This window comes from Marmota monax, unplaced genomic scaffold, assembly GCF_021218885.2.
Source record: "Marmota monax isolate L192 unplaced genomic scaffold, Marmota_monax_Labrador192_F-V1.1 WCK01_AAM20220418_F8-fsc00021, whole genome shotgun sequence".
Lineage (NCBI taxonomy): Eukaryota > Metazoa > Chordata > Mammalia > Rodentia > Sciuridae > Marmota > Marmota monax.
In genome coordinates, this window is record NW_026695228.1 from 24,928,698 (window position 1) to 24,951,323 (window position 22,626).

General features: G+C 56.1%; 1 protein-coding gene across 2 annotated transcripts; it reads right to left on the reverse strand.

Annotated features, from left to right (window-relative positions):
- Nucleotides 1–379: 379 nt before the first annotated feature.
- Yju2b (YJU2 splicing factor homolog B) lies at nt 380–14,271 on the reverse strand. 2 transcript variants are annotated; one of them, XM_046437053.2, is made up of 10 exons: nt 14,182–14,271; nt 11,346–11,462; nt 9,642–9,695; nt 8,346–8,428; nt 7,460–7,515; nt 5,039–5,099; nt 3,823–3,965; nt 3,565–3,737; nt 1,262–1,400; nt 380–1,075 (listed from the first exon to the last, which is right to left on the reverse strand). In XM_046437053.2, exons 2-10 carry the CDS (start codon nt 11,346–11,348, stop codon nt 600–602), a joined length of 1,188 nt encoding a protein of 395 aa, XP_046293009.1. In that variant the 5' UTR covers nt 11,349–11,462; nt 14,182–14,271; the 3' UTR covers nt 380–599. The 2 variants fall into 2 exon arrangements, with proteins under 2 accessions (XP_046293009.1, XP_058432808.1); XM_058576825.1 differs by lacking the exons at nt 5,039–5,099; nt 8,346–8,428; nt 9,642–9,695; nt 11,346–11,462; nt 14,182–14,271 and having other exon boundaries at nt 7,460–7,509.
- Nucleotides 14,272–22,626: the final 8,355 nt, after the last annotated feature.

Here is a 22,626-nt window from a genome sequence, read left to right on the forward strand (position 1 = left end):
TAGGTGCTTAATCAGTGTTTGTCAAATGGTCTTTCTGCAGGTTGAGGGGAGGTGGCGGGCCACACGCCCTTGGAAAATGTCATTTTCTGGGCCACTTTCTGCCCCCTTTCCTTCAGAGCAACCCCTGGGGCCTTCCTCAAGACCCTTCCGTGTGCCTCTGTGCCGGGGGATGGTGACCAACAGCCCCTCCCGCACCTGCTCTGGATCCCAGGTGCCCTAGGCCCCATCTGTGGCCATCTTGTCCGTTCCTCTGCTTGGACCCCTCTCCACCCTCCACCCTCAGCTGGTGCTGCCTTTTCCAGGAAGGTGCCTGACCCCAGCCCATCTATGCCACCACCTGGAAACCCTCACCCCGCGGGGAGCCAGATGGACAGAGCAGGACGGACAGCCCCTGGGCCTGTCCAGCGACCCAAGGCCGGGCAGAGAACAGGGCTTTAATGTGGAGATGCGGGTCCCACAAGGCACGAGGCCCTCACCAGGACCAAATAAATAGCAATCCATTGCTGAGGAGGGCAAGGGGGGAGGGGCGGCGAGGGGGCCTCCGGGGCGTGGGCCCGGGCCTCGGATGCTCTAATGGCTGCGGAGGAGTCCAGTCCGCGTCATTCACTCTCGGAGTCAGAGTAGTCGGCCACCAGAGAGGAGCTCAGGCTGCCGGGCTGCGGTGTGCCTGGAGGGTCCGGTGCCTCCTGGGAGGAGCCTGATGGGGGCCGGGACTTGTCCTGACAGATCCCCTCCTGCCCCCACTGTCCGCAGGTCTTGGGGTTCGCTGTCTCCTCAGAGCCGTCCTGGGAGGACGCGGGTCTGTCCTGGGTGGTCCCCTGAGGTGCCTGCGGCTCCCTGGACTTGGCCTTCTCGGCCGTGGGCTGAGGGCTCCCGGGGACGTCTCGAGGCCGCCGCACGATGCCCAGGTCCTCCACGGTGATGGGGCAGCTGCTGGGTGCGCTCCTGCGGCCCTGGGCCAGCTTCTTCAGGACGCTGCTGGCCTTGCTGCTGGCGCTGCCGGGGCCCGGGGCGGAGGGGAACCAGGAGCGGCTGATGATCTCCGTGCGCTTGAGTTTCTGCTTGTCCTCGTAGGCTGCGGGGAGGGGATTGAAGAAGGGACAGGTGTGGCTCAGGGTAGGGCGCGGAGGCGCAGACGCCAGCGAGGCCTGGCACCAAAAATTAAATAGCTCCTCGCAGCCCGCCACACCTTTCACGGCCAGGCACCCCCATCTCTGCGCCCCTCCTATGGCTGCCCCACCCCCGGGAGCCCCCAACTCACAGTCCAGGGTGTGGAACCTGAGCAGGGAGGCCAGCCTGCGGTCGTCCTCCGACTCGGGCACCAGGGGGATGGCCAGGCTGGCCTTGGCCTGCAGGGCCTGGTCCCTCTCCTCCTCCTCCTGGATGGCTTTTTTCTTTTCCTGTGAGGGAGCAGGGGGGGGGGTCAAGGTCACAGCCCCTCCTCTCCCTGACCCGCCTCCAGCTCCTGGGTTTCAGGCTCCCCCTTGGTGTGAGGGAAGGGCCTTGCAGCAACCTGGATACAGGAGTCACTCTCCACGTGGGAGATGCCACTGTCACCGACACACAAACCAGGGCCCCTCTACTGTCCATCTAGACAAGATGGCCATGCTGCCCAGGGACGGCTGTGGCCCTGTAAGATGGATGGGGCTGGAAACACCTGCTGCCTGGTGTCGCAGCCGCTGTGGCTTTCTCTGGCCATGCCCCTCCTGTGCTGGTGGTGACGCTGGTGTGAGTGCAGCTGGAGAGAAGCACAGGGCGTGGCTACGTGCAGCACACAGTGCTGATGAGTGACTAGTGACCGTCACTGACTTGCGTATTTACTACACTGTGCTTTCTCTTTCTCTTTTGCAATGGGGTCTCGGGGTTGCCCAAGCTGGTCTTGCATCCCTGGCTCAAGTGATCCTCCTGCCTCAGCCTCCTGAGCAGCAGTTTGTTATTTTAGAGAGTACAATTTTCATTGGTGGTGTTGTTTAGTACTGGGATTGGACCCAGGGGTTCTCTACCACTGAGCCACATCCCGACCCTTTTAAAAAAATTTATTTTATTTGGAGACAGGGCCTCGCTGAGTTGCTTAGGCCTCACTAAGTGGCTGAGGATGGATATTAACTCAGATCCTGCCTCGGCTTCTTGAGCCGCTCAGATTACAGGCATGTGCCTGGCCCAGCCCTTTTTATTTTGAGACAGGACTCACTAAGTTGTCCAGGCTGGCCTTGGACTTGGGATCCTCCTGCCTCAGGCTGCAGAGTGGCTGGGATTACAGGTGTGCACACTGCGCTGCACTTGGAGTGAATCGGTTCTATTTACTATTATGAGTTCACTCTGATGCAGCCTCAGCACCTGGTGCATCACGGACTGGGTTGGCTACACCTCCTGCGGCAAGAGGCCCCGTGTGTGGCTCATCTAGCCATCAACTCTGGGTTAGTAAAGGCCTGATGTGCGCACAACAGAGAATCCCTTAGCACTGCTCAGAATGCGTTCCTGTCGTGGGGCGAGGTGCAACTGTGTGCTCAGGATGCCACCTTGGCAGGGCCTCGTTAGGTTCTGGGAACCCAACAACAGGTAGACAAGAACCCTCGCTGAGCCAGGTGTGGTGGCCTGGCACACGCCTATAATCCCAGCTGTGCTGGTTCAGGAGGCTGAAGCAGAAGGATCACAAGTTCAAAGCCAGCCTCAGCCAAAGCGAGGCCCCAAGCAACTCAGTGAGACCCCATCTCTAAATAAAATTCAAAATAGGGCTGGGGAGGTGGCTCAGTGGCCGAGTGCCCCTGAGTTCAATCCCTGGTACCAAGAAACAAAACAGAAGCCCTTGCTGACATTGCAGTGGGTCAGCTGGGCAAAGCGGTAGGAGAGATAAGGACATGGGGTCGCGGGGAGGCAGAGGCAGGGAGGTCCGTGGGGAATGCGTGGAGGGCCAGGGGATGTCTCCCCGGGAAGTCACCTCTGGGAAGACCTCTGTGTGCAGGAACGCTGTGGGTTCTTCTAAGAGCAGAAGGAGCAGCTCATGCAGAGCCTACAGCAGGGGAGTGCTCCGAATGACCAGGAGGGGCGAGGAGGCTGCGTGGCCCAGGGACACCAATGAGGGGCAGAGGGGGAGGCCCCCAGGGGGAGGCGTGGATCCGAGGGCCTTCACAGCATCAAGTGGGGTTGCTGGGGAACTGATTAGTTATCGGGGAGGTGATGGATCAATGCCCAGGAAATTGGGCCTGAGGAACCTGTTTGTCCCCTGTCATGCGAGGACACAGCCAGAAGGCGCTATCTGTGAGGAATGGCCCTCCCTGGACACTCGTCCACCCGGGCCTTGGTCCTGGGCTTGCCAGCCTCAGGACTGTGAGCAGTCAAGGCCTGCTGTGGCCATGTCGCCGCCTGTGTTTCTGTTCCAGCAGGACGGGAGTGACCCACGGGTCAGAGGAGGACACTGAGGCTCTGGGGTGAAATGACCTGGGGTGTGGTGGGGTGCTGTGGTGGGGTGCTGGCTGATCCCGGCTCACAACCCACGCTCTCTGGCTCCACGCCTGCCCTGACGTCCCCGGAGCCCCACCCTGTGCTCCTGACAGGGGCGCTCACCCGGAACCTCCGCCGCAGCATGCTGTTGAGGGCGAAGTCGTCCTTCCACGCGCTCTGGGCCTCCTGGATGTGGCTCAGCGTGGGCAGGGCCTTCTTGAGCGCGCTGCGGTCCGCCTCTCCGTGCTCCAGGCGGAACATGGCATCCGCCTCCAGCCTCTGCTTCTTCTCGTGCTCTGCAGGGACCACGACAGTGCAGCTTGGGCCCCGCTCAGGGCCAGGGCCAGGCAGCCGGGCATGCGCCGGGCAGGTGGCGCTCACCTGTGGTCAGCACCTGCTCGTTGTCCGCCATGTCCCAGCGTTCCTCCTTGCGCTGGGCGCCGCTCACGATCACATAGTCACAGTTGGCGGGGTCTGTCTGCATCTCGATGTAGTTGACGCACAGGTGGCATTTCATCCGAAACCTGGGTGAAGGCATGGGCAGGAGTCGGGATGCTGTGGGCACACCCAGGGACGCCCAGGGCCCCATTCGCTTCCTTCCATCCACCTGCGATACCCAGTAAGGACTCGCTGGGCACCGACCACGCACTCGGGCTGTGTCTAGGAGGAGGGCCGAGGGTGAGGTGTGGCCCTGCCCCTAGTGCCCTTCTAACAAAGAGGCCACCTTGGGTCCCAGGAGCAGCTCAGGGGTAGAGCACAGGCCTGGTGTGTGTCAGGGCCCGGGTTCCATCCCCAGCACCGTAGAAGGCCAACAGGAGGAAAGCACAGGCCGGGCAGGGGCCGGCTCCTTCACTCCTTCATCGATGTCTCTCCGCCTTCACTTCCTCGTGCACGAGCTCGCTCATTCAACAATCTGAGACAGGCTGCTCTGTGCCAGGCTTGGTGCCAGCTGCTGGGGACGCTGCTGGGCAGTGGAGCAAGCCAACCTGCTCCTTTTCAGGCAGTTCTGGGGTAGAGGCAGGCCCTCCCTGCTAGTGCAGGACAAGCGCTGTAACTGAGCCATCCCAGGCCTATTGGTTTTGAGACAGGGTCTCGCTACGCTGCTCAGTGGGAGTGAAGCTGGCCTTGAACTTGTGATCCTCCTGCCTTCAGCCCGAGTGGCTGGCATTACAGGCATGTGCCACTGCTGATGCTCCAGAGGGGGACGAGTCACAGAGGGGTCCAACAACTGCACACTGTCAGCAGCTGAGTGCCACTTAGCAAAGGCTTCTGTGAGGGTGGTGACCGAGGCACACCCGGTAGGGAAGCAGCCTGGAGGCCACGAGGAGGAGGTCCCCGGGTGGAGGGCACAGAGGGGACATGTACCTGAGGTGTGTGAGGGACGCAGGAGGCTGCAGGGGAACGAGTGAGGGGAGAAGGCAGAGGTGAGGAAAAGGCTTGGGGCTGACTGCAGGGGCGGGATCCCTGGAGGACCCGGGGGAGGGGCAGGCTTGACTGACCGTGGGGAGGGGCTTCCGGAACCTACAGAGAGGGCCAAGATCCCCCTTTGTGGTCCCCTAACCTGGCCCACACTGTTCCCGGTGCCAGGCGCTCCTACCTGTAGATGGGGGTCGTGTAGTAGTTGCCCACTTTCTTTTTCTCTGCATTGTACCGCACACCTGGGAGGGCAGGGAACGAGGCTCAGGCTGGGACCCGCATCTCCTCAGGATGGGGACAGGCAGGCCCAGCACTGGAGGGGCCTCGGAGGGCACAGACACCCACATGGGAAAGGGGGGGTCCTGGCTGCACCCACACAGGCTCAAGACACAGCAGTGGGCCAGAGCCAGAGGGCCCGGGTTTGAGTCGGGCTCCACCACCGGCCACAGGCACTCAGGCTGTGCCCTGCCCTCTGGGCCTGTTTCCCAGGATCCACCGCCTGCTGCTGAGGGCCCCTGAAGCCAGCCAGAAGAGGGCACAGGGGCTGGACAGGGCTGGCACTCGGCAGGTGTGTAAGAAGGTCGGCTTTTATTACCTGTTTAGAAAAACGGTCAGAATTCTTTGTCCTAGTTAGGTAATCTGTATTCTTTTTTAAAATATTTTTTAGTTGTCAATGAAACTTTATCTGATTCGTGATTTCTATGTGGTGCTGAGGATGGAACCCAGGGCCTCACACATGCAGGCGAGTGCTGTGCCACTAAGCGTCTCCTCTGGGGACTCCTAACAGGAACTGGGGACTAAAACCCGGGTGTGAGTCCGGCCCACCACCGACCACCCAGCCCCAGGTAATCGGTATTTCTGACTTCTGACTCTGTTCAAGGCTTGCACCTGGCAGGCAGAGCAGGCTGGTGGCTGGTATGGCCTGCGGTTTACTTTCCTGGGCGGCTGCTTTAGTTCAGGCTCTGGGATGCACCGTGGCACCAGGCTGAGGCCCAGTTTCCCCTCCTGTCTTGGGACGGAACTATAACCAGCCCCTGGGCCCAATCTCTGTCCTCTAAGTGCCTGGAGGCTTATGAGGTAGGTGCCCAGCTGGGTCTGATTAGAGGGACACGGGACTCACTCGTTCCTTTTGGCAATGAGGTGGCCTGTCCCCTTCCTCCTGCAGTTCTGAGGCCCTAGAGCGAGGGCTGGGCCCTCCTGACCACAGCTGCTGACTCCTGCACGGGGAGCTACTCCGGCCAGGTGCTGTGCAGAGGGCTGGCTGAGCCGGAGGCGCTCACCCCTGGGCCGTGCCCTGAAGGATGCGTGCGGGCTTCCCAGCACAGCATTACGACACAGGCACCTTGGTTTTCTTCCGTGGTCCCCGGCTCCTAATTCCTCCCATGGCCCATAGAAATGAAAATCTCTCCTCCCTGCTGTGGGTCACTCAACCTCTGCCCCTCCCCAGCCTTTCTGCTCTGGAGCTGGCCCTGAAGAAACTCTTACCCAGCCCTGTCCAATGGGAGGTCACGAGACCGTCCCCACCCCCGAGGGTCCTGCCCTATACCCGGAGGAGGAATGCTGAGAGGCCAGGAGGAAGCCGGACGCAGGCCTGTCTGTCAGCAAACACGCCGCGCAGTAACGTTTCTGCAGGAGCCAAAGGGTCAGGGTTTGGAAGCTCGAGCTTCCTGGAGGTGGCACCCCGGGAGCTCACGCCCCTTCCCACTCCCTCATCCCGCGCGGCTCTGCTTCCCTGGCAGTGCTGGGATCCAACCCAGGCCTCACACGTGCGAGGTGAGCATGGGAGTGCGTCCTCCCCTGAGCGCCCCCAGAACTAATAAATGCGTGAGTATATTATTGTTTTTGTGCTGGGGACTGAACCCGAGGGTGCTTTAAAACTTAGCCACATCCCTAGTCTTTCATTTGTATTCTGAGACAGGGTCTCACTAAGCTGCGCGGGCTGACCTCCAACTCGTGATGCTCCTGCCTCACCTCCCGAGCAGCTGAGAATACAGGGGTGTGCCACTGTGCCAGGCTCCACGTTTGAGTCACATTTCCTGTGTTCTGTGAGCCACTCAAGCAAATCAATTGACCTCAAAGAGCCCTCACATGTGGAGTCAGAGCTGATCTGTGCTCCCTGGCGAGCGGGGAGAGCCAGGGCCCCGCCAAGGCCTCGCAGAGGCTGAGCCCTCCCGCCTGCTCCTGTGCACCCCCAGGATCCAGGGATAATGGCGCAGTGAGAATGCTGGAAGCTGGCCTGTACCAGCCCTCCGCAGGGACCATGTGCTGTGTCAAGCACCAGATGTAGCTCACCAGGTGGGCCCTTGTTTACAGACAGGTAAACTGAGGCACAGAGGCTAGTCTCCTGCTGAGGGTCAGCCAGGTAAGAAGTGGCAGAGACGGGATTTCAACCAAGGGCCCAGAGACTTAATGGCTTTGCAACCTGGGTGTCTGTTCCCCAGTTCCTGATTAGGAGTTCACAGGGGAGATGAGCCTCCCAGTGCCCAGCATGCAAGTGGCTCCCTGTCTGCAGGGCTGAGGGGGGGAAGGCAGGGAGAGAGGGCAGGGGGAAGAGCAGGGGAGGGAGGGCAGGGGGAGGGCAGGGGGGCGGGCCGCAGCTCACCCATGCCGATGTGGTTCTTGCAGCCGTCGCACCAGATGTTATACGGCATCTCGAATCTACAGAAACAAATAATTTCTTTTTGCTTTTTGCTCCTAGATGTTATTTTTTATCCTCGTTAGTTATACACGCCAGCAGAACGTGTTTTGTTGTACACAAATGGAGCCCAACTTCCCGTTCCCCTGGCTGCACACGATGCGGAGTCTCAGGGGCCATGCAGTCACACACAGGGTGATCTGGCTTTGGCTTGTGGGGCAGGGTCTTGCTCTGCTGCTCAGGCTGGCCCTGAATTCCTGGGGCTCAAGTGATCCTCCTCCCTCAGCCTCCTGAGCAGCTAGGACCACCGGGGTGGCCACCGCACCTGGCCTGGCTTGACTCTGCCTCCCTGTCCTGCAGGTCTCTGCACCGTGGCTCTAGACTCCTGTCCAGAGGGGAGTCTGTGGCCGCAGCCCTGGAGTGAAGGCCTGCTTTGGGCAGTCAGTGGGACACAAGGGAGGGACAGCGTGGCAAGTGTGGGCCTCGGCCTCCGGAGGCCTGGCGGGCGTCTGCTTCCTCTTCTGAAGTCCATGCACTGCGCCGGGAGGACAGAGGAGGCCGGGCTCGTGTGCTGGAGGCAGAGTCCAGCCGTACAGGACCTGCCAGTCCTTCCCAGGAACTCCCCAAGACACAGGAGGGCCCGGGCCTGCCCTCCATGCCCAGCAGAGGCCTGAGGACGAGCCGGCACTGACGGTGTTGATTCCGTCGTGCGGCAGGAGTGGACCGAGACGGGGCTTTCTGCCTCACGGAATCAGGCCCCACAGCACTGGGCCCATGAGAGGTGCTGAGCCTGAGGCCAGGGTGCACAGGGCAGGGCACCCCCGGTGGTGCCAAGGTGGTGCCAGGGTCTTACCGGATGACGAGGATGCCTTGGGACAGCTTCCGGGCCCGCTCCCGAAGCGGATGGCTGTTGTGGTATCGATTGAGGGAGCCATGCTGTGGGCAAGAGCGAGAGTCAGCACTGCGGGGCGGGCAGCTCAGGTCCTCTGCGGCCCACTGCTCTGGGCCAAGAGGCCGGCGGGGCAGAGAGGCCTGATTGTCCTACCCCGTGTGGGGGGTGGGGTTGTCAGAGGCGGCAGGGGAGGCACAGAGGTCTCAGGGAAGCAGGGGACCTGGAATCAGGACTTCAGCTGTCTCTCTGTATCCCCAGGGTGGGCTCCCGGGCCTCAGGGACACCCCAATCTGTGTGTGTTTGAGTCTGGTATAAATTGGTGTAGCGAAGGACCCACGCGAGTCCCACATGCTTAAATCAGCACAAGAAACTAACACAGGGCATGCTCAGCACAGAAGCCGCTGGATCCCCTGGAGGTTCTCAGTCTGCGGTTGGTGAATCCAGGGACAGGGAACCCGCAGGTGGAGGGCCGCTGGGAGGGCCAACAGTCCTGCTCCCGTTTCTGAGCTGAGGGAGTGACATGGGCAAGGAACCTCAGTTTGCCCTTCTGGGCCTCAGTTTCCCCGTGTATCAGCGGGGCTACTGCTCACTATCACCTGCAGGTCTGGTGGGAGGGTCAGGAGAAAGGACCGCAGTGCCAAATGCTCACTCGGCACTCTACGTGAGTGACCTCATTAATCACCCAAGGATTCTGTGAGCTCAAGTTGTACTTTCCTTCAGAGTCACCACTCCAGAAAGGAGGAGTGCTGGGCCCGGGAACGCGTGCTGGGGTCCTTGGGCCTAACTTAAGTGCCTTCTGCATGGGGAGGCGGCCATCAAGTCAGACGAACACCCCTGCCCTGGGGAGAGGACGTTCTAGTTGGGGAGATGAATAACATGCAAACAAATGAATCACATGCCAGGAGTTAAAATGGCGGTGGAGATTAAAGAGAAGCAGCAGGTGATGTGGTGGAGAATGAGCCAGTGATCAGGGAAGACCTCTGCAAGGAGCCTCAAGGAATACAGGAGATTGGTGTCAAAGGAGGAAAAGGTTCCAGGTGCAGGAGCTGGGGCCGGGAGGGCACTGGATCTGACCCAGAGTCCGTGTGCTCAGCCCCACTCGGGCACAGATGGCAAGGTCACTGAGACACCCACACGTTACCAGGGATGAAGAAGACTCTAGAGCAGACCTTGGGGCTCCCATCCTGGCCCCAAGTTCACGGGCACAGCGTGAGTCTCTGCTGAGGGACGTGGAGGAGGCAGGGAGCCCGCACTCACCTTCTCGGGGTTGAAGTCCGGAGGGTAGTACTTGTTGACACCTTTCCTTTCACCCTGGAAAGCAGAAGAGCCGTGACTGGGAGAGGGCCTGCAGGAGACCTGCCCGTGCCGCCTCTAGGGACAGGACCTCCTACAGGACTGGGTCCAGCGTCTGACCAGGCAGTGGCTGCCTGGTGACAGGCCCTCTGTTGTCGCACTGGGAAGTCCCACAGGAAGTCTCACACTTCACTGTTTGGGGACCATGGCTAACAGTAAGAAACGCAGAGGGCCACTGGCTTACAGTGGTCCCACTCACGACAGCAAGTGCTTGACCTCGGAGCTGCAGCCCCAGGCCCTGGACTAGTGATTTTTGACTTTACAACAGTGCAAAAGTCATGTGCTTGAAAGCTCAGAGTGAAAACCACACTGGAGATTTTGCAAGTGAATCACGCCACAGGCCATGATATTCCTGTGAGCCCATCTCCTGATGCTGAGGGCCCAGTCACCCTGGGATCTGAGGGTGCGCTCCCTGCCAGGCTGGAACGTGGGCTGCCACGCAGACTCGGCACGTGTTGACCTCTGGTGTCTTCACCACAGTAAGCTGAGCGCTTCCACTTTTAACGTCACCACTGTGCAGACACACACGTAACGCAGCTGAAGCCCAGGTCTCATCAGGGATCACGAATGCTGGCACATTGTTGGCAACAGGTCCACCTTGGCCCCTGGAGCCCTACCTCCACTAGTTTGTTCTGCATGCCAGTGTGGCCAGCTCACAAGGCCATGGCGAACTTGCGGTTTTTCTGTTCCTGCTTATCCGTCTGAGACATATGTATCCCACGGGAATGCCTTGACCTTTTCTGGTCTGATGGACTTATTGTTAAGGGAGGTTTCGGTACCTGACAATAATAGATGTTGAAACTAAATTTCTCCCCCCTCCCTCCTGCTTTTGGGTAGTTTTCCACTTCTGCTGCTTGGGGTATAAAAAAAGGTGTGTTAGCAATAAAGATTATTATTGACTCCTGGATGAAGAACCTTGGTGTCCTGTGTGTCTTTTAACCTCGCCGTCCCTCGCCGGACTCGGCTCCCTTGGCCGGACGCGGCAGCACATGTCCTTGTAAACGCTGGCATCACCCGCCCAATGGACCTAAAGACCCCTCAGAGCGCGGCTTCTCAAACCTGGCTGTGCGATTTGACTGTACAGCCACCTGAGGTGCTTCAAAAGTACGGACACCAGGACCCACTTGGGCATGGTGCTTGGACACTGGGCCGTTCAGCAGCTCCCAGGAAAGGAACCACAAAGCCCAGGAGACACACATTCCAGGAACACACCTCTCAACAACCGACAGACGGAAATGATCCAAGTGTCCATCAACAGATGACAGATTTCAAAAACGTAGCCCAGGTTAGGGATGTAGCTCAGTGGCAGAGTGCTTGCGTGGCACGTGTGAAGCCGAGTTCCATCCCCAGCACCACCCAAAGAAAGTCCCTGGGTGACCATTTTAGTGCATAACGAAGGTTCAAGCCTACCACACCAAAAGACCACAATCTGGAGTTTGAAATCACCAATTACGCAGAATCCCACCATCTTGCACAATTAAAATGCACCGATTAAAAATATGGAAAAAAATTACTTCCTTAGAGCTTGTGGAGGAAGAGGACAAGGCCACTCTGGGGACCCCACAAAGACCCAGAGCAAACCACAGGGAGCACAGGCTATCTACTCACCATCTTGGGAGCTGTCTAGGGTCCTCGCCCTCGAGGCGGTCAACCCGGAGTTCCTCTGTCACTGCGTGGACCAGTCCTGCCGTCCTGCAGGGCCTGGCAAAGGGACCTCAGGCTTCCCTGCAAAGAAGTCAAGAGGTGTGGGGTGGCGGTGGTGCTGGCTCCCAGGAGCTTCCTGCCAGGTGCAGGCAGCCTCTGAAGGCAGTGCCTGTGGGATCTGAGAGAGTCCGCGCCACGCTGTGGCCACCTGCACCTCACACCTCACCCTTCTCATCCCCGCTGGACCCTGACAAGGTCCAGCTCCCGTCAACTCTTTCCCAAAACGCAGGGAGTCCTATTTCTGCCCTCAATTACACTCCCAAGGCTCCCCCCACGGTGGTCAGGGGGACTTCCTGGAATAGGCGTGGATGTGACAGTCTCCCACGGAAGCCCCTCCAGCAATTCCCGTTCCTTTAGAATCAATTTGTGGGCCCTGCCTGCCTCTCGGAGCCGTCTGTCTCCCTCTGGCTCCTGTGTCCCAGCGCTGGCTTCCTGGCCTGCCACACTCTTCCTCTGCCCCTCCTTTTTGTGTTCTGCAGTGCTGGGGCTGGGACCTGGGCCTCGTGCATGCTGGGCCTGCGCTCCACCCCGAGCTGCACCTCAAGACGTGGGTTTTGTTTTCTTTCTTCTGCCCTGAATGCTCTTCCACTGGCCACGTGCTGTCAATGCACCTTACAGGCTGTCATCTTGGTCAGGTGGCCTGTGCCGTGCGCACCCCACACAGGGCCTGGCCCTAGTGGATGCTGACTGGAGACTGAATGAAACAACTGATGGAGGTTTCAGAAGTGTCCACTGGGGTGACCCAGGTACTAAATGTGCAGGCTGGAGGCGGCAGGCTCCCCCCAGGGTTTACAGGAAAGACTTTTAGGTCAAATAAAAGGAAGTTCTGGTTTACATTAAAGAGTTCACAGCCGGGCGAGGTGGCCCAAGCCTCTAATCCGGGCGGTGGCTCGGGAGGCTGACATAGGAGGATCGCAAATTCAAAGCAGGCCTCAGTAACTTAGCAAGGCCCCTAAGTAGCTTAGTGAGACCCTGTGTCAAATGAAAATTTAAAAGGCTGGGGATATGGCTTGGTGGTTAAGCACCCCTGGGTTCAATGCCTGTTACCAATAAATAAATGAATAAAGGCCAGATAGTTAATGTTTCTGGATTTTGGGCCCAGAATGTCTGTGCCCAACAACTCAAAGCTCTTCTCAGAGCCAAACTAAAGATACGCAAATGATGGGCATGGCTACAGTCTAATAAAAAATTGTATTTATGGACTCAAAATTCACATTTGAAATTGCTATTATCTGTCACAAAATATTATTCTTTGGATCTGTCCCCACAATGATTTAAAAATTTAAAACCATTCTTTACTTGAATATTGTACAAAATCAAATGGGCCGAGTTTGTCAGCTCTTGCCCAAGAATCACGAAGACTGGTCTCTAACTACCTATTTAGCCTACTTATGTACATGCTGTTTAAAGATTTTTTAAAAATTAATTTTGATGATAATGGAGTTTGAACCCAGAGGAGTTTTACCACTGAGCTACATCCCCATTCCTTTTTAAATTTTGAGACAGGATCTCTCTCAGTTGACCAGGCTGGCCTCCAACTTGGAATCCTGCCTCAGCCTTCGGTGTGCACAGAGCATGTTCTCCGATGTTCACTGAGGGGCAGACAGGGTGGGGTCTGAGGAGGAGGAGGAATAAGAGGAAGAAGAGGAAAAGGAAGAGGAGGAGGAGGAGGAGCTGATACAGCTAAGTTTAGTCTGCATTATGCTACTATTATCTCTGGATAACCAATTAGGACACGGATGGGGGTGGGATCTAGTAAGTTGCCCAGCCTCAGAAGCTGATAGCAAAGATTCTAAGGGAGTGGGGGTAGGGGTTTGCGCAATGCCCATGATGTAAACTGTTCTGCCATTTCCTTGAAACTATTTTAGTGTGTGTCCCTTTGAATGGGACTTTTCTGTTCAACCCTAAAAAGTCCTTTTTACCAACGAAATAACTTAAGTGCCCATGCAGGCTTTGGGGGGGTCACAGCTCCCTGGGCTTAAATCCCAGCTCCACTCCTTACCAGCTGGGTGACCTTGTGGTCAGTGTCTGAGTTTCCCTGGGCTTTTGAAGAGTGGATGATGAGGACAGTGGATGACTCTGGGGGTTGCTGTGGATGAAGTGATGCACGGGAAGTGCTTTCACAGTGTTAAACACGCAGCTCACAGGAGCTGGGTGTGTGTCTTCAAGTGTTTTTACGCCCCCAGTGAGTGGCACTGACAAGGCCACAGGACAATGGATGGAAATCCGATCTTCAGTGTCAAGAGTACTGACCCCATTTGCCCAGAGTCACAGTGTGAATTTGGATCTGGCATCTGCGGAGTCCTAGATGCTTGACGTAAACTGCGGATTCTCTGTGAGCCTCACTTTCCTCCCCTGTAAAACGGGGGTTTATAAAAAGCATCCACCTGCTAAGGCTGCCTAAAGACCAGGTGGGCTGCAGTGTCGGGGCAGCGCCCGAGGTCGAGGTCAACGGTGGAGTTTTAGTTCTCCTACCCACCGTCACCACTTCACCACGGCTTGGCAAGGTAGGGGCTGGCTGGTCTCATTTTCCAGAGGAGAAAACGGAGCGGCCCTTGAGGCACCGTACGGGCCAGGGCAGGGTAGGGGGCGCCGCTGGAGCCCTGTGAACTTGGGTCAGGCGACGCGGCCGGCACCTCAGAGCCCCACTTCCCCCGAAGCACCGTCCGCAGGTGGGCGGTGGCCAGACCTCCGGCTCCACGCAGCCAGCCCACCCACTCACCAGCACACCAGCGCTTACCTGCCCTCCTGCTGACGTCACGCCGCGACTGGGCCCGGAAGCGCGCCCGGCCGGCCAGGGAGCCGATCGCCCTTCCCGCGTGACGGGGACGCCGGCGTGAGGCGGGGCGAGGCAGCACGTCACGCTGATTGGCTGGCTGCCGAATACGACTCGCCCTCTCAGCCCCGGGAGTGGATCAATTCAGGACTGCCCCGCCCAACCGCACATACGTCACGGTGCCCCACCCCCGTCCCCGCCCACTCCGCGAGGCCCAATCCGAGGCCCTCCTCCCGACACCGCCCACCAGGAGCTCCGTCCAGCTAGCTGAAGCCGGAGAAGCCAGGTGGGCTCGCTCCAGCAAGGTCCCCGAGTCAAACCAGCCAGCCGCCACCGCTGAGCCACACCTCCAGCCCAGTCCCTGTTTTTTAATAGCTGGTAAACTAAGAATTGTTTTTCCTTTCCTTTTTTTCTTTTTTGGTACCGGCAATTGAACCAGGGGCTCTCAACCACTGAGCCACATCCGCAGCCTTTTTGTATGTTTTATTGAGAGACAGGGTCTCGCTGAGTTGCTTAGGGCCTCTCTAAGTTGCTGAGACTGGATTTGAACTTGCTGTCCTCCTGCCTCAGCTTCTGGAGCCGCTGGGATTACAGGACAGCACCACCATGCCCGGCTTTTGTTTTTCCATTTTCAAGTGATTGGGAGGGGGGAAAAAAGTTTTATTTCTTGTGAAAACAATAAACTTAGATTCCATCGTCCGAAAATAGTTTTAATGGAGTACAACCACACCTACTCACTGACCTATTACCTATTACCAGGGCAGAATTAAATGGTTGCAACAGAGAGTGTGTGGGCCATAGAACCTCAAGTATTGAATATCTGCCCCTTTATGGAGGTGGGCAGAAGCTTGCCTGAGAGCTTCCAGACCAGCTGAGGGCGCTTTCTGCAAAGGGGAAGAGAGGCTTTTGAGAATTTTTTTAGCGTGTAGGGCCCACCAGCATGTGCTTGGTAATTTTGTGTAAGGGATGTTATCAGGCATCTGCTGTCTGCCAAGCCTCAGGGATTGAGAGAGGAAAGGACATACCCTTTTTCTGCACCATCAGGCAGATAGCTGACAATTTATCACAGGCAGTGTGAGAAGTGATGACAATGCTAATCACCCATGATATTATTTCCTGCCAGGTTTTATCTGTTCTGTTTACCCTCACAGGTAAATTCTCATGTAATCATGGTGCTTCATACTGGGCTGGGCATGGGCTGCTCAATAAGCATCACCCACTCACTGGGTACTGACCTCAACGCTCCTAGGAGGTGGAACTTCTTTATTGTTCCCATTTTATAGATTAGGAGATAGGTTCAGAGAGGTTAATCAACTGGCTCAAGCTCACACAGCTAGCGAGGAATGGAGGTCAGTTATATCTGCCGATGCTGAACCTTGTGCTCTTGTCGTCTGAGCTATACTTTGAATCTGTAGGAATTAAACATAAGGGACATGGGAACTCAGAGGAATCTTAACATGAGTCAGAGGTGGTTTGGGTGTAGGCAGGAGTGAGGTCCACCTGTAGGAAGTGACCTCTGAGCTGGATGATGAGTGAGGCTGAAGAAGGGCAGGCAGAATGGTGGCGAGCTCACAGGTCCTTCAGCCTGAGCTAGAACTGCATCTGACCCCAGGAATCTCACTTGACACATCTGGACTTTGACTGAGCCCTTGTCCTTTACCTGAACCAAGAGGTAGTGACTACAAAGGTACAAAATTTCACTTGACATTGTGGGCAGTGTTTTGGGGGAGGGGTGTGTGAAGCCTTGGTTTTCAGGGTCATGTGGAACCTCAAAGTTCCTCCTCTTATACAGGCAGGTGAGGGAACCAGTAGGTCAGCCTGACACATGAGGAGGCCCTCCTAAAGATCCAAGTGCTGAGCCTGGCTTTGAACTCCCGATCCTCCTGAGCTGATGGGATGACAGGCATGCACCACCAGCCCAGCCCGTCTTTTTGAGACTGGCCTCACTAAATTGCCAAGGCTGGCCTTGAACTTGGGGGTCTCCTGTCTCAGCCTCCTGAGTTGCTGGGATTGCAGAATGAGCCACAGCTCCCGGCTTAGTCAGGTCTCGTCTAAGAGAGAGACCACAGTCCATCACCGAGAGCATCTTGGGAAGAGGCGAAGGGGGACACGAGGGAATGACATTCTGTTTCCAGTGACCTCGGTCACCACCTGGAGACCTCACCCAGCACTTAGAGAAGGGTCCACCGCCTCCTGAAGGTCCCCCCAACCACATACCTCTGGAGGTTCTCAGGACATTTTAACACTGCCACCCTGGGCACCAGGCGTCACCATGAATTTTGTTGGGGACGATTGTTACAGAACTGGGGCCTTCTGAGAAACTGAGGCAGTGTGAAGACCCCCTTCAAACCCTGATTTTTGTGACCAAGTCAGATTTCAGACATGTCACTCAGAGTAACAGGAAGGAGTTTATTGAAGGGACAGAGAAAAACGAAAGGGGGCCAGGTGTGGTGGCACACGCCTGTCATCCCAGCAGCTGGGGAGGCTGAGGCAGGAGGATCATGAGTTCAAAGCCAGCCTCAGCAACAGCGAGGCCCTAAGCAACTCAGGGAGACCCTGTCTCTAAATAAAAGACAAAGTAGGGCTGGGGATGGGGCTCCATGGTTGAGGGCGGGTTGTAATTGGATTCTCTCTCTCTCTCTCTCTCTCTCTCTCTCTCTCTCTCTCTTTTTGTAGTTGTAGATGGACAGAATGCCTTTATTTGTTTGTTTTACGTAGCGCTAAGGATTGAACCCTGTGCCTCACACGTGCTAGGCAAGTGCTCTGCCACTGAGCTACAGCCCCAGCCCTCTAATTGGATTCTTTTTTTTTTTTAATATTTCTTTCTTTTTTTTAGTTGTAGTTGGACCCAATACCTTTATTTATTTATTTATTTTATGTGGTGCTGAGGCTCTGTTAGACCAGGACGCAAGAAAAGACCACTGACTCCAATTAAAATCAAATTAAAGCAAGCTTATTATTTCGACCGGCCGGGCTGCCTCTCCCACCCAAAACTGCGGGAACAAGACAGCCCCCCAGCTTTCCTGCAGCCCAGCTTTATAGCCCAGAAAGTTACACAAAGGGGGGGTTACAGATAATAAAACTCTGACGAGCATCACACTAATGGTAGTTCACATTTTTGCTGGCTCCAACATCAGAATTTATGAAGGTCATTAGAGCCTCAAGAGGGTCGTTGTCTGGCCAGGGAAGGCCAGGATTTATGAGGCGTCACTAAAGTTTAGAGAGGGCTGCTATCTGGTCAGAGAGCCAGGCATGGGTGAGTTCAAGGCACAGGCAGGCATTCCAAGCAGGTTCAGAATTTGCAGTAATTTATAGTAAAACTGAAACTATCTTTTCATGGCTTTGTGGAGATGGCTCCTAATTTTAAGAAAAGATCAGGTTGGGTCTATCAGCTCAAACCCAGGGACTCCCACTTGCTAGGTGAGCACTCTACCCCTGAGCCCCAGCCCAGCCCTCTATCTGGATTCTTAACCACACATTCTCCCAGGTTTTGTGGGGAGGATTTCAGGATCCCGTCACAGTAGCCTGCTGGGTCCTCCCCTCGGCATTACCTTGGCTGCATTTCCCCTGCAGGTCCAGGTGGCCTGTCCACGGAAGCCAGGCAGGGCTGCAGGCAGATTGCTTCTGGAACAGAAATCGTGTGTGGGATCAGCACAGTGGCGGCCACTTTATAGAATCATTCCCTTAACCTCGTGTCCTAGCGTTCTCATCTATCTGCCCCCCAACAGAATCGCATTCACACCATGGCGGTGCCTTGGGAGTGCTGGGTCCCTGGGAGCGCTGGGTGCTCCTCTTGGCCCTGTTACCTGTCGATTTCAGTTGACCTGCTGTGTGACGCTAAGGACTTGGCCATTTCTTGGAACCTACTGTTCTTGAAATTCCAGAAAGCAAAGAACGGAGACAGACACTCAGAGCATTTGGGGCGACTATCTAAAAAAGGCCTTTGAAACGATAACCCAGGACGTCATTACTCAGGGCTGGGAAGAGGGCCCAAGGGGGCTCCCCGCTGCCAAGGCAGGACCTGAGGGGCAGCCCCTCCTGTCCTCAGGTGGCTCTGCTGCGGTGGCCCTGCGTTCACCACTGAGCGCCCACAAACGTGAGCAGACCTCGTGACCCTCGGGGCCTGTCTTGTGTTTTGTTTTGGTACCAGGGTTGGAACCAGGGGTGCTTAACCACTGAGCCACGTCCCAGCCCTTTTACATTTGATTTCTACTTTCGGACACGGTCTTGCGGCTTTGCTGAGGCTTCTGCCCCTGCCTCCCCAGTTGCTGGGACTGCAGGCCTGTGCCACCCTCTGATGCCTTCCTACCAGCCCAAGGAAACGGGATGGCACGCACAAGGGTCTTCACAGGGGCTTAGAAAGGCTGAAGTGTGGAAAGCAGTGACTCGGCTGGCAGATGCCCTCTGGGTGACCAAGAGTGTCGCAGGAAGCAGAGGAGAGCACAAAGGGCACCTGGGGAGGGTGAGTCCCCAAGTCCCTAGGAGACCAGCCTCAGGAGTCCCCAGCCCTGTCTGAAGCCGGGTGTGGACACTTCAAAGGGAGCAGGCGGGCTCTGGGCGGTTATTCACAATCCCCAAAGTAGGGGCCTGGGGCTAATTAGATTTCCTGCGGAAGGGCTGGCCAGGCCAGGCCGGAACGGCCCTCTCCCAGCATGGCCTTCTCCTGATGATGTTCTTATCACTTCATTTTACACCCAGGTCTGGCCTGGCCATCGCCAGAGCAGGGCACAGCTTGCCTGTCTGCTCCGTCTGTCCCCTTTACTACTTTCAGTGCTGACTCGGATCCCGCCTGGGTCTGTACACAGGCACGTGGAGCACTTACGAAGTGTTCATCTAAAACTAGTGACCCCAAGTTCCTCGGCCCTGAATTCACCTGACTTATTTTGTCTCCCCTCGAGACTGAGCCCAGGTGGCAGCCTCCTGTCCCAGGACCCTGCAGGGACACCTGGGCGACTCCAGTCGCTGTCCCACACCTTCCAGGATCAAAGGGTGCGGTTGTGTTCTGGGACTGAGTCAGCCCTTTTGCAGGATCCCAGATCTGAGGGGACACCCTGAGCGACAGGTGAAGGTGGCTCTCTCAGGGGACAAGACTGCTCCTTAGATCCAACAGGAGCTCTGAGGTGGAACTGGATTCCGCATTTGGCCGCTGGGCTCTTGTCTCCCAAATGTTGAAGAATAGAATCCAAACGCAGTGAGACAGCCGCCCCCCACCAAAAGAGCAAATGCTTGATGAGCCAGATGCATCATTAAGGAGACCCTTAATGGGAGACCCTCTCCAGGACTCTCCAACGACAAAGACACAGATAAAAAACAGATCCCCAGGGCCTGTTCTCAGCAGGACTAGTTCTCCCCCACCTCACACCTGTGTGTCCCCCTGACAGCTGCAGAGCCACTTAGGCAGGATCAATGTGGGAGACCCCCCCCCCAGACGTGCTCAGCAGCACAAGCAGAGCACCTTCTGAAATGCACCCCAAGTCAATTAGCATTCCTCCACCCCAACACCAACATCTGAATGAAACTAGTTCTCTCCTGGTCCCCCGTAGAGTCCTGTTCCTGACAGAGATCACAAGATCCCACCGAGTTGGTAAAAACAGTACACATTTTAGGCTCTGGGACCAGAAGGGCTCCACTCCTCAGCCCTGCTTGTTGAAAGACAGTAGCCGATAATATGTAAATGTTTGCTGAGCGCCAGGCTAAGGGACTGATAAGAAGAAATCTACAAGTCAGCTCCTGATGAAGGCTGCTGCCCGCAGGTGCTGGGAGACCTGGGCCTCTGTCTGCTCACTGGGGTTGTGTTAGGAAGTGCTTCACCTCAAACTTATGGTCAGAATTTAGGATACTGCGTGTCATCACTCAGCAAGGACATCATGAGCCTCAAACTCAGAGTCACAGGGCAAATCCTGGTGGCGGATTTCTCCCTGCTCCAGCTCACGGGTGTCAGCTGACCTGAGACCCCTGCCAGGCTAAGAGAGCATGCAGAGCAGGAGTGCAGGCCCGGGCCAGCTGCTTGGGGGCTGGGGGCGGGATTGCTCGAGCCATGAGTTCTAGGGCAGCCTAGGCAAATTAGGGAGCGCTTGTTTCAAACAAACTACAAACCCCAGGATACAAGGTGATGGGCACCAGGCAGGAGTCAGGAGGTTTGGGGACCACAGACTTCTCCCCCACCTAGAACACAAGCCGGTCCCAGGACAAAATCAGGACAATTTAGTTTATCAATCTTAACTGGCTTTATTTTCAATTCTAGAATTAGGCAACATTTCATTCCATAAAGTAGAATTCCTTTCCATGAGTCAAGCTGTGGAGATGGGTTTTAGCAGAAAAGAGCTGAAGAAAACAAACGGTAAACAGTTTCCCTGGAGGTGGGGCCGAGGAAACACTGTCACGGGACAGACTCCAAACCTACGTTCTGTGTCCCAGGAAAGAAAATCCAGGGTCAGACACTAAAAGGCACCTGGGGGGCTTTTATCCTAAGTGAAGAGAAAGTGGCAGTGAACACACTCAAGGGAGAGAGTGGACCGCCTCTGTCCCTGAGCAGACGACAGAGGACACCATGTTGCTCCCAAATTTATTCCTGTGGACGTTTGCCTTGAGACCTGGGGACCACCTTCTGCACTTTGTCAATCAAGTGTCAACTCCTCCTTCATCTCAGGTGGTGGCGTTTTTGTCCCTAATTGGTCCTTTCTGGAACTGTCATGGTGGCCATGCTATTCAGGGGGTTTCACTTACAAGTCAGTCCTGCTAAGGTGGGCCCTGGGGTCAGGGCCAGTCAGAATTGGCCTTAGCGAGCCTGTGCTGCTAAGGAAACCTCCCTCTGAACTCCTGGCGACCCCTGTGGCCAGAAGGCCTCGCTTGGCTTTACCCGACCTCCGTGGGCCCTATCAGGTTAGTCCTGTCAGTCCTCCTGTCCCGTAGCCCTCCCTGTTTCTACTGGCTCACTCTCAAGGTCTGTGGACCTGTTTCCTACAGGTTTATCTGTACAAGTTATTTACCTGTCTGCCAAGCTTCCAGTAACTTAAAGCACGCCCTGACCTTGCCATGCACCACACTGCCCATCACTGCTACCTGAGGACATCAGGACAAAAGTAACCGGTAGCTGGGCCTGACAGCGCTCGCCTACGATTCCAACTGCTCTGGAGGCTGAGGCAGGAGGATTCAAATTTGATACCGGTCTGGGCAACTTAGGGAGACTGTGTCTCAAAATAAAAATTTAAAAGGGCTGGAGATGTGGTCAGTGGAGATTGTTCGTCTTCCACGTGTGAAGCAGGGTCCCATCCCCATTTCCGCAAAAAACCTCGTCAACATCAGGTTAGTCTTTTTTGGGGGGTGGGTAAGGATTAAGGCAGAGTGAATTCCATTATCAGGCCAATTAAAACTGGCTCAAATTTGGCTATAGTTTCTCTGATCCTGATTGACCAGAAAGTCATGACGATTTTGGTTTGACTTTAGTTTGAGTGACTCCCTACTTTTCTAAGGCCTCGTGGGTGCTGGGCAAGGCAACTGAGCTACAGATGAGCCCCTCTGAGCTCTACTCTGCAGGGTGGGGGTGACCCCATTTTGGATTCTCTTCTGACCAGTTGGGGCCTGATGCAGGAGCTTAGTCCAAAACAAAGGTCCTGGGCTGAGCTCAGCTGGTAGCGTGTGAGCTCAGCATCCCTGAGGCCTGGGTTCCATCCCCAGCACCAAAAAGGAAGCAAATCCAAAACAAACGCCTGAGGCCATTTTTGTTGGGTCAAGATATCACAGTACAGGCTCCTGCCCAAGGGCCACAGGCACCGACTGACATGAGACCCCTGGGAAAGAAACACAGCCCCCAACTCGGCAGCACATCTCTTCTCCACCTGCCACCAGGAAGGGCCATGAAGGCTGCTCCTGCTCTGTGGCAGGTGCTACTCACACTGAGCGGGTGACAGGAGGGCAAAGGACATAAGGTGCCCAGCCAGGGGGAGAAAAAAGGGGGGGAGATGTCCAATACACAAATACTTCCCAGGAAGTTGGAATACAGCCCTGAATGTCAGGCAGACATTTAGACTGGGTTTATTATGTATTCAAATATCCCAGACACCCCTTGTTCATTCATCAATATGGTCACTAAGCGCTGCAAAGACACTGTGGTGACCAGAGAAGGAGTCCCTCTCTGGAGCTTACACTGCTCAGCGTGGGTTGTCCTGGGGAGACCCTTTCCTACGAGCAGGATCCCAGTCAAGTTCCTGCACACAAATATTCGGACCTGTTACCTGGCAACTGCAGAGGACCTGGAAAGGCAGGAGTGTGCTGGAAAGGCAGGAGAGTGCCAAAGGAATTCAGAGATGGTCAGTGTTTGTTTGTTTGTTATGAATATTAGCCGGGTCAAAATAACTGATGTGAACATGTGCAATATTCCCATAACTTAAGCACAACGTCACAGAGCAT